Source organism: Carassius carassius, chromosome 9 (genome assembly GCF_963082965.1).
Source record: "Carassius carassius chromosome 9, fCarCar2.1, whole genome shotgun sequence".
Taxonomy (NCBI): Eukaryota; Metazoa; Chordata; class Actinopteri; order Cypriniformes; family Cyprinidae; genus Carassius; species Carassius carassius.
Window position 1 is genome coordinate 13,103,440 of NC_081763.1, and position 14,447 is coordinate 13,117,886.

Here is a 14,447-nt window from a genome sequence, read left to right on the forward strand (position 1 = left end):
CTGAAAGGTTGTTCGCTGATTCGTGAGTGATTATTGTGTTGCATAAGGTGAGTTTGCGTTCACAGTGCCAAAAGATGAGCATACAAAGACAACTGGAAATGAAGTTCAGAAAATAGATAATTGGAGACACATGATGGGAGACACGCACGTGGAAATTAATTGGCAGGAAGTCAGTGCTGATTTGAATTGCAAATGGACACCAACTTGTTCCCTGACATGAATGATTAATATTTTATTGTGTTACTGAGTGAAATGCCACAAGTGTTTTTCAACAGAAACAAATAGCACAGAGGAAGGAGGGGAAAAAAAGAGTGATTGGCTTAACTGAAAACAATGAGATACAAGTTAGTGAATATTGGCCTGGGCAATACATCCAATATTATTGTTTTCATGGTGAATTTTCTGTATAAATTTTAGCAATATTGTGAATACCACAATTGTTTTTTAAATAAAGTCAAATTTCACAATGTCTGTTGTCTTTATATTGTCTCTTTTAACTTTAGTAGCAAATATGGTGAATTGGTAAGTTAGAGTTCTGTAAATGCAATTGTTAATTGAATCAAATTTCAGCAACAGAAAATGTTTGAAAACGGAAAGAAAATAAAACAGTAATGTACAGTAGTTAGTGCTTGTCCAATGACATTTTGACTACCAGTGTCTGTTTTGTGCACACAATGAGGTTAAGTCATAACAGGTTATGTCTTGGGACCAAAATGCTAAATGCTAAAGTAGCAATATGTCAAATTTGTTAGGGGCGGTCTGTCACCAACGAGCATTATTACAACTGGTTTAATTTATAGATGTTTTATAGAAAGTTATAGATTATAAACACTTCATTAGCCCGGTTACCAAAATTTATTTATTGAATCTTTATTTTTGGCTAAATAGACATAATTTAGTTTTTGATTTTTAAAAAATAAAATAAAAAAATGGTGCATTACAAATTTTTGGTAAAACTCTGATTTAAAAAACTTTTGTGTCACACCCAAATATATCAATTGTTCAAGGGTAAAATTTTATTAAACAGTGTAAATTTGTAGCATTATTACTATGTATTATTATTTTGCTGCATATAAATAATTACATATTCTTCCTTGTCTTCAAGATGTTTATTTTTAAATAGATTTTACTTCAACATTTTGAACCTGCTTGACTATTCAGTCAAAATGATTCTACCTCTAATTGGAAAATTCATTATTTTAAGCTGTTTCAGAGCAAATATATGAATGTTGAGATCTATTTTCTGTGTTGTTAAATAGCTGAAAATTATTGGGTTATAATTTAACTATGACCCAGCCCTAGTGTGGAGCTGGGAAATGGACGAGTTGCTCTGTACTCCTGGAAAGTTTTGAATTGACCTTTTTTTTCTAATATTTTCTTTTTTTTCCCCATCCCCACAAATACTTTGTTTTGCACTTCATTTTTTCCCCTCCACAGCTCCACCATATTCTCTCTTATTCTCTTTTTCAAATCCTCGCACAATTTACAGATGGTTCTGCCAGGCCGTGGTCTATCTTTTCAGTCAGATGCTAATTAGGGGAAAGAAACGTCTCCATCTCTCGCGCGCACAGATGAAGGGACGTGCAGGTTGAGTGAGAAAAGGGAGAGAGGAGCGCAAGACAGTAAAAAATGGAGAGAGGAATGAGAGATGAAAGGGTGATGAGGTCGCATCAGATTGAGAAAAGAGAGGGACAGTACTTGTATTTTTTTCTTTTAAGTTTAGCTAAAATCAAAGGTCCCCCAGTCAGCGTGTCTGGTAAATGTTCAACTCTTCATAACTCTCTGATCTGACAAAAGAAAATTGTGCTCTTCAGTGAAGTAAATGAAAAAGTTATCTATAAGTGATGTATTTTAATAGAGATTTTTCTACCTAGCTCATGACCGTTAGGCTCTTTGACCATGTGTTCTTTAAACATTTATAAATGTCATTTATGGAGCGAGAAATTTACTTTTCTGTTTTAATTGGTTATCAGTCACGAACTTCCCTTGGACTGTTTTTATATCCATTAATTAGCCTTATTAATGACTTAGTGTACTGTTTGATAAGTGGACAGTTTGGTGTTTCTGGTCAGTTCATTAATGGCTAGGGTGGAACCAGCTAACGATCAAAGTTCCTTAATTAGCAGCAACAAGAGGAAAAATAAGGATTAGTCCTGAGGTTCTGTTTATTTATTTATATATTGGTCTGAAGAAAAAAGATTGAAAAGGTTCAGAGGTTTGAGGGGAAATGAACAAGAGGGCCAATAAAATAATGAATGTGCTTTTCTCCTGGAAAAGAGAGGGAGGGATTTTCAGAATTTCAAAATTAATTGTTTTTTCTCCAGCATTATAAACACGTAGCTTGACTGATTTAAACTCGCTGTAGTTGCTGATGGTGCTTCCGGATCTGGTTTTTGCTCTGACACCAGTGGCAAATGTAGACGTATCAATCAGACGGAGATCAAACAGGACACAAGATGTGGTGGTTTGTTTGATATAAAATATAAAAATATGAAATGATATTCAATATAAATAATAAGAGATATAAATATAATATAGAAATATAATAAATAAGAGATAAATTGTGCTGTGTACAGCCTCATTGATTATAACAGGACTTCGTGAAATTGCATTAAACTGAAATTTTTCAAAACTTTTCGTTTTTGAAAATCGAAGTTTAAAGATTTTGAAATAAGTTCTCAATCTGTTTTTGCTGTCTGTTTTCTCTGCTACAGATTGTAAAACGAATGAACTGGACAGCTCACTGAAAAACACCCCAAGGTTCTGCCTGCATTCCTTTTATGTTCTCTGGGTTACGCTGAACACGAGTGTTTGCCCGGATCCTGGCGGCGGCTGTGTAAAACACATGTGTGCATGAGCATTATTTGCTTTTGATTGAGAAATCACGTGTGTGTGCTTTGTCGGGGACGTCCTGCGGTGGCTGGCGTAGTGACCATCCCCATACCCCACCCTCAACGTTCAAAACTGGCGATGTCCAGGGTGCCGAGTCCTCCGCCTCCTGCAGAAATGACCAGCGGCCCTGTGGCCGAAAGCTGGTGTTACACACAGGTGAGTGAGTGAGTGAGTGAGTGAGTGAGTGTGTGTGTGTGTGTGTGTGTGTGTGGTTCTGGGTCAATAGGTGAATCTGTATACTCTGCGACAGGGGTGCTCAATTCTGGTGGTCTACCTTCAGAGTTAATTCCATGTCTAATCCAACACACCTGAACTAGCCAATCAATCTTCATGGGTTTACTTGAAAATTACTGGCAGGTGTGTTTGAGTAAGACTGGAACTAAATTGTGCAGGAAGCTAGATCTTCAAGGTGTAGCAGCCTTGGTGTACCAGACACATTTTAAGTCTGAAGTCTGAAACTGTTTTCTATTTGAATCTTTTATAATGTTTATTTTGTAATGTATATAATTTATTCCTGTGATGCAAAGCTGAATTTTCAGCATCATTACGCCAGTCTTCAGTGTCACATGATCCTTCAGAAATTATTATGAAATGCTGATTTGATGCTCAAGAAACATTTCCTATTATGTTGAAAACAGTTGTGCTGCGTAATATTTTTGTGGAAACCATGAACATTTTTTTAAGGATTCTTTGAGTAGAAAGTTCATTCAAAAGAGCAGCATTCATTTGAAACTGAATTTATTTATAAGAATATAAAAGTCTTTAACTGTCACTTTTGACCAATAAAACCCTTGCTGAGTAAAGTATAAAAAAAACCCCAATATTTTATATAAATATAAATAATATAGGCATATTACATTATACTAAATCCAATATGTGTTTGAGAAAACATCTCTGTATGTATCTGAATGATCTGTGTATATGTCTGTCTAAAAAGATATATGGCTATTATCTTCTCTGTGTTCTGAGTGTGTGTGACTTCACAGGACCCTCCTGCGTGTTCAGAATCCCCACGACTAGTGAAACATGTTCCATTAATGCTTTCATTTATCTTGCCATCATTCTCTCCCACCGTTTTTGTTTGAGGTCTTTTTATTCCTTGTTCTACCCATCCTGTTTGTTGTCAGAACATATTAAGATAAAAGGTGGTTTTGATGTGTTGCTTTTTGAGGTCTTGGCCAACACTTGCCGATCTAATGTAGGAATGGGGGAAAAAGTAGATGGATAAATGGAAGAATGAAGTGTCTTGTTTGTCTTGTGTGTTTGTCCAGATCAAAGTGGTTAAGTTCTCCTATATGTGGACCATCAACAACTTCAGCTTCTGCCGGGAGGAGATGGGCGAGGTCATCAAAAGCTCCACCTTCTCCTCAGGGGCCAATGACAAGCTTAAATGGTAAGATGGGGAGGAGCGCACATGGATTTGCATCTTATTTTAAGTTGTCATTTTAAGTTCTTGTCAGATAAACTCTATAAAGTATAAATCAAAGTCTAGCTGTTGATGTATAATTCTTTGTGTTTGAGCAGGTGTTTGCGAGTGAATCCAAAAGGTCTGGATGAAGAGAGTAAAGATTATCTGTCACTCTATCTGCTCCTGGTCAGCTGTCCCAAGAGCGAGGTTCGGGCGAAGTTCAAGTTCTCCATCCTTAATGCCAAGGGCGAGGAAACCAAAGCTATGGGTGAGATTGCAAACTCCTAAGAATATATATTTTTTTATTTAGTGAAGAAAGCAGTACAATAACGTATATACCGTGCTTTTAGCTTCCTTTATTTAAGTTGTCTCTTGTTTGATGTCCATCCAGTTTCAACTAAAAATATATAAACCATTTTTAAATAGATTTTTCAGCCAAAATAACTATATAATTTCAGTGATATTAACTCTTTCCCCAACATTGACTAGTTGAGTTATATTTTGGTGAATTGCATATTCAAATATTCATACAGCAAAAAATATTCTGTAGGCCATCAAATTTGAGTGAAAATCTTCAAAATCGCTGGCGGTGGCTGGCAAAAAAAATAAAAAAAATGCTGGCGGAGAAAGTTAAATTGCTCATACAGTATTTTTTGTCATGCCGTCCACCTCTAATCTAGTGTATAATTTGATCTCCTTAAAAGAAAAAACATGCATTAGCAGAAGTAAATTTCGTTTCCACATAATCATCACAATCAGCATTATGAAACATTTATTTAATCAGAGAGCATTTTTTGCACAAGCTCTGTATGGCTTGATTCCTTTAGAGACCTGTAGATCCTACAGACACGGATACCCATACATGCCAACCCTCCCTAATTTTCCGGGAGACTCCCGAATTTCAAAGCCCCTCCCGAAAATCTCCCGGACCGACCTTTCTCCCGAATTTCTCCCGATTTCCACCCGGACAACAATATTGCTACACCATCCGTCACTGGGCGCCGTTTTAGACCAAACGCTTGCGCTCCCAAGGCGTCTGTCGTTGCTATGCAACCAAACTGCGCTCTCCATGATGACGACGAAGAAGTATCAGCAAAGGATTAATTGATTTCTAGCCTCACCTCGGCTCGCATTAGCTTTACTACTAGATATATTTCTGGAGATGAGAAGGAAAAACCCCCCTGGAAAAAGTAGCGCACCGTTGCTTCCATTATGAGCGTGCTCACCGCGGCCGCGCACCTACGGTTGAAATAACGACCTTGAGCGCGAAAAAGATGCGATATGTGAACGGCCCCTAGAAGCAGACGTCTGAAATGAAAGGCAAGAACAGCTATTTATTTAGCTTTAGACTGTTACATGAAAATTTAAAAATGAAATGTCATAATTATAATGTTTTGAGGGTTTACTTATGTAATTGTTGCATTAGGCTATGAATTAATAAATGTTTATTGATAAGATCTAGCTATTTCATATCTCTTCATTTACAGTAGCTAACAAATTAGGGTCTAACCTCCTGAGGAGAGGCCTTAAGGAATTGAATTTGTCAAATAAATGAATTTCATTTTTCTTTGCGTTTGTGTATGTGATATTATATATGACGACACATCGTTTGTGTATGTGATATATATGACGACACACAACATCCCCCCCCCCCCCCCCCCCCGGTCCTTTTTAATATCTCCCTAATTCTGAGGTCTCAAGGTTGGCAAGTATGCGGATACCTGTGAAACAAAGTTCATCTCAGAGTGGCATGTCTTTGAAAGTGTGATTTCTCTTGTATTTTTTGGGAAAGTAATAACATTCAATGTGAACTTTTCCCCTTATAATATTAAATTTTAGGCAGGCGGCAGTGTTTTAATTGCGATTTTTGCGAAGTGCGATTGTCTGCAAGTGGGTTTCAGAGGGTTTGGCCTTCAGTGGCACTGAATTATAGTCACTCAGAACACAGAACAACTTTATGCCTGATTTCGCTTTTTCTGCCAGCTTTTAAACCAAGTATTATTCATAGTTGGGGGTGTGTGTTTCTGTAAGGTGGTTTTGTTATTCTCATAGGAAAAATATTTCTGACATCCTGGCGTGGATGTTAAAACCTGGTGAGTGCGCATTTATAAATGAAATATTGAAAAGATCAATATGCATATGATATGAGTGTGGGTGTGTGGTAGGTCAGTGAACTCTGTAGCTTGCAGGGTCGTGGAGTTTATTAGTATAGAGAAGAAATGGTGCAGAAGAAGTGTGTGTGTGTGTTTGGTTAGGAGCTTTAGTATACAACTAAACATTCTACTTTTTCAAACAGTTGAAGAGTTTTTGCTCTGTCCGAAAGTTCAAAATTCGGCCATCATTTACACACCTTAATGTTAATCCCAATGAGTTTTTTTCTTCCATGGAACATATATTGTAAAATGTAAATGTGAAATGACTGTTTTCAGTGCACCTACAATGAAAGGACTATACTTTTCAAATTGGATATAAAAAGCAACAAAAGTGAATGATAAAGTAACTCAGTATGTTGTGCATTACAGTATATTATAGCTGTTTTGAAGGCATATGATAGATTTATGTGACGAACAGACTGAAATTTAGGTGGTTCACCGATAATCTCAAATAATCAAAATAATTAATTAAAGTTAAGTATTCTTTAACTGCTGCAACTGATCGGGAGATAAACTTTTGAACCAGATTAGTCTTAGTCATGACAGAAATTGTTATTTTTTTATTACCCTTTTATTTATTTATTTTTTATTTTTTTTTGTACTGAATCATTTGCCAAGTGCAGCTGGGGCAAATGTCAAGGTTTTAATTAAATTTTAGTGTGTTCCTTACACACAGCCTCAGAGGACATGGAATATAGCACACAATATTTTTGACGCCTAAATGCTGCTGTTTTTGTGTAATTTTAGAGCTTGACGTCTCTAGTCTTCTTCATCCACTTCTGTTATACTGAAAGAATGTCAAGGATATTCACCTTTTGTGCTGGACCAAAAAAAAAAAAGATTGGGAAATAAAGTAAATGATGACAGAACTTTCTGAGTTCTTTAAAGCTCTCCTCACTAAACATCTGCCCGTGTTTATAAGGGACTTACAGTAGATGCTTTCTCTTATCTTTGTTTACAGTGAACAGCAATTCACTAAAACAATGTTGTATAGTGCTGTACAAAAAACAAATGCACATTAGCATTGAAAACCAATGTTCTTCAACATGTTTTATACAAGCCTGTATTAAATGTTATACAAAAGGTAGCGAGCTCCGTGTGGCCTGGAGAGATGAAACTGATGTGCGAACGGCAGTCACACTCATCTTTTTGAAGAATCTCATATATGGGCAGAAAATCCGGAGCGAAAAAAGAGAAAAGGGTGCCATATTGTGGCAGCGAGATGAGATGAGAGGTTGAACAACCCCGTCTCTCATTATTTTCTGCACCTTAATTGGTGAGAAGGCGCTCCATGTGTTTTGCCCCACACTCCCACTTCTCCTCCAACTCTTTCCTCTACTCAACGTAATCTCCATTTAGCGCCCCTCCGGAATTGGGGAGGGGGATGACATGCTTGGGGCTTCCCCAGGGACATGGGTGTGCCAACAGCCACCGTACATTGATGGGGAGAGTTTTAAAAGCGGGACGGAGGATGAAAATATGGCAGCAGAAATTGCTCTATAGGTTCTGGATCATTTAGAATCCAATTTAATCCTGGCCTCCTCCTGGGGGAGAGTGAGATGAACGAGAGAGGGGTGGGGGAGCAGAGGTGGAGAGAGAGAAATAAAAACATAGTAAAGTGCTTTAATTAAGAGGGCTGTGAGAAGGCACTGGGACTCTGCAGCATGACTTGTGTTTATAGAGTCAGTCATGGGCATGATGATGAACAAATAGAGGTGCAGAGGAACCTGTTCTTCTCTGAGGATCAGTATTCAGGTTTGACTGACAGATGAAACCAGTTTTAGGAATATATTTCAGTTTATGCCACATATTATAGACTCGCTGAGAATTAGTTAATCTCTCTTTTTTTGTGAACAGGCTTTTAGAAATAAAGATGCTGAAGGTCAGAGGCATTGGGCTAATAAAGAAACTAAAGATTCACACAGTTGTGGATTGGATGGATGTTGGGTAGTGTATAAACTACTCAGTTGATGGGCCTTTCACTGCATGCTGTGTGTAGTTATTAAGATGAGACTGCATGCTGGCAGATATTGATTCGGAATGTGCTTTATTGGCTATTGACCATTTGATGAATATTTACACAACAGAGCTTTACTGCTGTTGCTCTCAGCCCCGTGTGGCCTGTAGCTGTTAATAGTCGCATAGATCAACCTTTATAACACTAATGGTTTCACTGTAAAGTCACAGAAGGATGAGGATTTCATTTATAGTTTTTTTAGCAACATTTGCTGAAGCTAATTGAGATGTGTAGGTCCGACATGCACATTGATATAGAATAGTTATAATAGTTATAAAATTATATAAAATAGTTCCTGGTAAAGTCAATTCAAGTCACCCGCCACATCTGTGCTAAAAGTATCTCCATTCAGCTGGAAGCAGGTGTTAATTTTAATAACCTGCTAATAACCTGCTATTAAACTGTGTCTGTTTTTGTTGCTCTAATATATAGTTTTTAGTTTAACAATACGCAGCCGGACGATTGAGTAAAATAGTGGGGTTCACGTAGCAGCTTAGTCCAGCCGAGAGCCACCCCGAGACATTTTTACAGATCTAATCGAGACAAGCTGATCAGAGCTGATGGTTTATCATATTAGGGAGTTAAAGGTGTTTTGCTCTCTGTCTGTTCGTATAGGAGTGTCAAGGATAGAGGACACTAGAGGATTGTGTTGATGCTGTTGTGAAAATCAGTCAGTTTACTCATGTTGTTGTTCTGACATTGTGCTACTAAACTCTCTATTAAAAGTCAAAAATGTTTTTGTTGTTGTTGAGATCTCACTATATTTTCAATTTAAGTGTAATGTTGCCAGACTTCTGACTATTCTTGTAAAATCTGTCCAATTTACAGCTTTTTCTGTAAAAGAACTGCTCGTTTAGACGGTGAAGCGACCATCTAACTAAAAGACCATCTGCTAAAAGATATAATTTGCTTGCTACAAAGTGGCTTGAGTATATTTCTTGGAATTCTTTCAAAGACTGGATGCCATGGTCCTTGCAAATGTTGGCAAATCCAATGAGGAAATCTTCTTCAGCAGTAAAACCAGTGTATCCTGACACCTGAAAATGCATATGTGCAAGCCAACTGGATTAGAATGGGCTATTTCAGCCAACTTTTGCTTTGTGTGTGTGTGTGCGCAGTACACATCAGGTCGTCGTCTGTTGGCAGTCAATGGGTGTTTTGTCTGAGGCTGAGACTACTTGACACCCTCAATGTCTTTCTTAAGGAGTTTGAAATTGTGGTGTTGCAGTTTAAAATGGTTTGCTGTTGAACTCAATTGATGCATGCCCACAGAAATTCATCAAGTTTTGTGCGCTTACAGATATGTTTTAAAGTATGGGCAAACAGAACTTGGCCTTTCGACCTTCCTGGCTTTCTGTGTGTGTATGCTTAGTGCATTTGCGATCTGAGCAACCTTCTCTCTTTCTTTCGTCTGAGTGCCAGGACATTAGGCACTGTGCCCCAAAACCCAGCGCTGGGGCCTGAATATGTATTACCACTGACTGCTCTTTCTATTTCAATGCTTTAACTCTATCTTCTCCCTCTATATATGCATAATCCATCTGTCAGTCCTTTTCATTGGAGCTGTATTCTGTCAGATGTCCTGAAACACTCCTCCTTTCTGCTTGTGTATTATTGTCTACAGAGGCCTGACCTTGGTTGGATGCCAACAGGAACTTGCCCTGCCCTCCTGCAATTGGTTAGTTGCTAGATGTCCCCAATGAAAGCACAAATTTAGCCAATGCCCTGATCTGACCCCAGACCCAATCAGCGTCTCTCTTCTTTCCAACTCTCTCTCTCTCTCTCTCTCTCTCTCTCTCTCTCTCTCTCTCTCTCTCTCTCTCTCTCTTCTTTCTCTCGCTCAGTCTTCCATTATGTGCATCTGTGGTCAAGGGTTATGCTTAAACATCTGAAATAGTACTGTTTTTGGCCTTTTTTGTCATCAAATGACCAGTAAAGCTGATTTCACCTGAAGTGTGTTCATGACCGTATGGTGTGGGGTTTGAAAATTAATGTTTTGAAATTCTGCTTCTCCTGTTTAATAGGTAAGTAACTTGATTTACTGAGGAGTTCTTGATTCTGGGAGGGTTAATTACCCAGCGGTCCATCAGCGTCTTCTCCAAAGCAGCAGAATCAAACCTGCCATCTGTGAACGCTCCTGTCTGTCCAATTCGAGACATCACAACTCATGAGCAATACACGCAGTCCTGTAAGCAATACTTCAGCAGAGGCATAACTTAGACCGATAAATTGGCTGATACTTGACTATTTTGTGATGTATCATTTATGTATGTCTCATTAAATTGCACTATAACCTCTTGTTCTCTTGCTATATAAATCTGTAAGATGTGTCCACTTAACTAAAAGACAACATTTGTAATTTGTTTTAATTTAACACAAATAAATTAATGTTAATTTTATTAATGTTAAAATAATTTAATAAATTAAATTAAACACAATTTTGCACATTTCCCAACACCCCCTTATCCCCCAATTCTCATTATTGTAAATTTGTGAATGTCAAATTTTCAAAGTGTTAATAGATCTAAAATACATTTAAAATATGTAGTGTTACATCTGTGTAAAAATAACCTGGAGTGGACATGTACTGAATTATCACATTTCAAAAATACATGTTTCTAAAATTGGCTTTTTTTCCCCTATATGTCAAATATAGTTATCATAATAATTATCATTATATTGACCATTCTGCTGTTGGATACCAGCAGCAGCTATTGCAAAGTAACTGTGACTTAAGTTCTGATTTGAAAGGTCTTCCTGAGGCATGTCTTTGGTTGCCCTTCCATTGCGTAGATATGTATGACTGTCACAGTTGAGCTGTAAACACAGCCATTTCACACCATGTACACACACCTGCACACACACAAACAAACAGCAGCAGATTAACCAGCAATGACTTGAGCCCCAGCTGCACTCGACCGACAGAGAAAAGAGGAAAGATGCTTCACTAGAGAACGAGTGTAACGCTTAGGAATAGAGGATGTCACACTTGATAGAGTGGGCTTGTCACACATACCCACTGTGCAACAAAGGAATCTATTCAGCTCTCCTTTTTTTCGCTCTTCCTCACTTTTTGTGTCATGCATTTCTCTTCTCTCCCCTTCTGTGTATGAAATCAGTGACTAAGGAGAAATCCTCCAGTAAGATTTTTGTCGGCACATCTTGATTCAGCATCTATTTCTTGTGCTTTATCCTCTTCTTGTTCCTTTTTCTTCTTTTTGTTTTGGTTTCTTCACTTTCTTGTCTTGTTTTTCATTCTCTTGTAAATTCTTCAATTCTTATTCTTGTACCTTTTCATCTTCGTCGTCTTCCTTTCTCTTCCCCTTGTTCTCCTTCTTATTCTATCTCTTATCTCTTTTCTCTTCTCTTATTATTATATTTTCAAAATACCTTCCAGCATTGATTATGTGAACCTGATCCTGCGGGTCAGCTGAAACATCTGCAGTCAAGATGGAGTGAAGGTTTGGACGTAATAGCTAAAAAAATACAAATGAATTCATGGATGTTTAAGTTGCTTTGAAAGAAACCGCAGGAGAGTGAAAAATCACAGAATAATCAGACTGGTTATAACGCAGAAATTGATGGAGAGCTAGATTATAGACCATGCCAGATAGGCAGAAAAGCCTCTTAAAGAGTATTTGGATTCAGATTAGTCTGAGATATGTATGAGATGTCTTGCATAGATTGTTTTTACCTCACTCTAATACTTGACTGAATTAGTGCTTGTTCTATATTATGGTGAAAGTTCCTTCGATGGGATTTTGTTAACAGGTCATATAATTACAGAGACCTGGAGCAAGGCTGGTTTTCTGTGTCCATCTAATACATTTTTGTGCCAATATGCTGTATTTTTTTTATTTTTGTGCAGAGAGCCAGCGGGCGTATCGCTTCGTACAAGGAAAAGACTGGGGGTTCAAGAAGTTCATAAGGCGAGACTTCCTCCTCGATGAGGCCAACGGCCTGCTGCCTGATGACAAACTGACACTCTTCTGTGAGGTCAGTGATCCACGAACAATCATATGCTGCACTTCCTTTCATAGGTTTATGATATACTACTTTTCAAAAGTTTGGAAAGGTCTGTAAGTTCTAAAGTATCATACTCAGCCAGGTTGCATTTTTTTGATCATTAAAACAGTTGTATTGTGAAGTATTATAACATTTTCAAATAACTTTTTTCTATTTTAATCTATTTTAATATATAATTCATTCCTGTGATAATTTTTTTAAGCAACCATTACCTTAGTTTTAAGTCTCATCATTCCAATATGCTGATTTGATGCTCAAGAATCATTTCTTATTGTTATCAGGTTTGAAAACAGTTGTAATCTTTTTATATTTTTATCAAAATAAAGATAGATTTTTTGATAAACAAAAAGTTAAAAAAGAAGGTAGATCAAAAGTGACATTAATCCATCCATGCTAAATAAAATTTTTATAATCTTACTGACCTCAAAGGTTTGAATGGTAATGTAAGTAGAGAAGTTTTTTTTATTTGAATACACAGTTGAATTTGCACTATAGTCATAGACATTCAGACGGATGCTTTTAGTTGTAGCGTGTTTTTTTTTGTAACACTTTTTTTTTTTTATACTGCTACAAAGGTTGTTTAGATAATGTGTTAAAAACAGTGATAAAAAAGTCTCAAGGTCCTGGTTTTTTTGGGCTTCGCTCCATCTAGCTGTTTTAGAACAGAAGAAAGTGCTTTATGTAAACAATCCCAAAGAAACATATCTGATAGGGGTCAGGTGAACCTGAAATCAACTTATTTATACAAGGTTTCCTTAAGACTAATTAGTCTGCTTGTCTTGAAAATGTGTAGTTTTACACATCCTAATCAAGATGGGCAAACTTTCTTCTCCTCCTCCTCTCCGCTCTCTTCCTGTCTCATTATTATTTCTCAGCATTGCCTCCTCCTTTCTTCCTCCTTGCACCATTCTTTACTCAGTTTTCCTCCCACAATTCCTTTCTCATTTTTTTGCCTACATTTGAGGTGTTTCTCTCTATTTCTCTGTGTTCTGTTATGTGCTTTCTTTTTAGGTGCTATCTCCTTAAATAAGGGCCTGAACATACCTTACCCTCTCTCTCGCTCTCTTTTTCTCTCTTGTTTTAAGGAGAGGGGTCCCATTAGAGGTGAAATACTTGGTGTTGTTGTGGCCGGTGAGATGGAGGGATTTAATTCTAATTCTGGTTTCTTTTCTCAGCATTTTAAAGATTGCTGAAAAATCAGTCTAATGACTCGCTAGTTTTAGCTAATGATTCGTTGACTTTGGTAGCAATATTTTCTTGTCCGACCCACCTTTTCCTTTTCTCATTGCATTTCTCTTTTTTTTATATTGTTCTCTATATTCTCTCTCCTTCACCTGTACTTGCTTTCTCTTTCTTCTTTTTCTTTCTCACCTCTTCATCCTCCAGCAGGTAGATTGCTCCTAGTAAATAAATGAGCTCTACACTTCACTCTCTCCATCTGACAGCAGCCATCTTTCACTCAGTGCAGCCATATGCCACACTGAATTCTCTGAGATCCACTACGGATGCAACATCTGCTGCTGATATATATGTACACACACACAAACACACACACACACACACACACACACACACACACGCGCGCACACACACACAAGTTTAGACATGGTATCAAGTTGGAGTAGTTTACTTGAAAAATGAAAGTTTTTATTATTTACTCACCCTCATACTTTTGCTCTAGCATCTTTTTTGAAGCTCAGAGCCTTAGTCTCCATTCTTTGGAGTCGTATCTATATGAGTGATTACAGTAAAGTACATTTCTTCAAAATTTCACCAAGATTTTTTTAATGTTCATTTTCATTGGTAGTCCCTTTGCCAGATGTTATTAGGCATAAAGCTAAAAGGAAACAAATAAAGAAATAACAACAATGTGACAAAATTATAAACAACAATATAAAATAAAGTTGAATAGCAAATATAATACAATAAGTAAAAAAAAAAAAAGGATAAA

At 37.2% G+C, this 14,447-nt stretch overlaps 1 protein-coding gene across 2 annotated transcripts in view; it reads left to right on the forward strand.

Annotated features, from left to right (window-relative positions):
* The window catches only part of LOC132148976 (speckle-type POZ protein), an 80,614-nt gene that overhangs the window by 49,052 nt on the left and 17,115 nt on the right, over nt 1-14,447 (forward strand). For both annotated transcript variants that reach the window (XM_059557822.1, XM_059557821.1), the window contains 4 exons: nt 2,715-3,048; nt 4,164-4,285; nt 4,417-4,568; nt 12,339-12,466. In XM_059557822.1, the coding sequence (XP_059413805.1) occupies nt 2,971-3,048; nt 4,164-4,285; nt 4,417-4,568; nt 12,339-12,466 (480 nt within the window). In that variant the 5' untranslated portion in view covers nt 2,715-2,970. The remainder of the gene's footprint in view (nt 1-2,714; nt 3,049-4,163; nt 4,286-4,416; nt 4,569-12,338; nt 12,467-14,447) is intronic.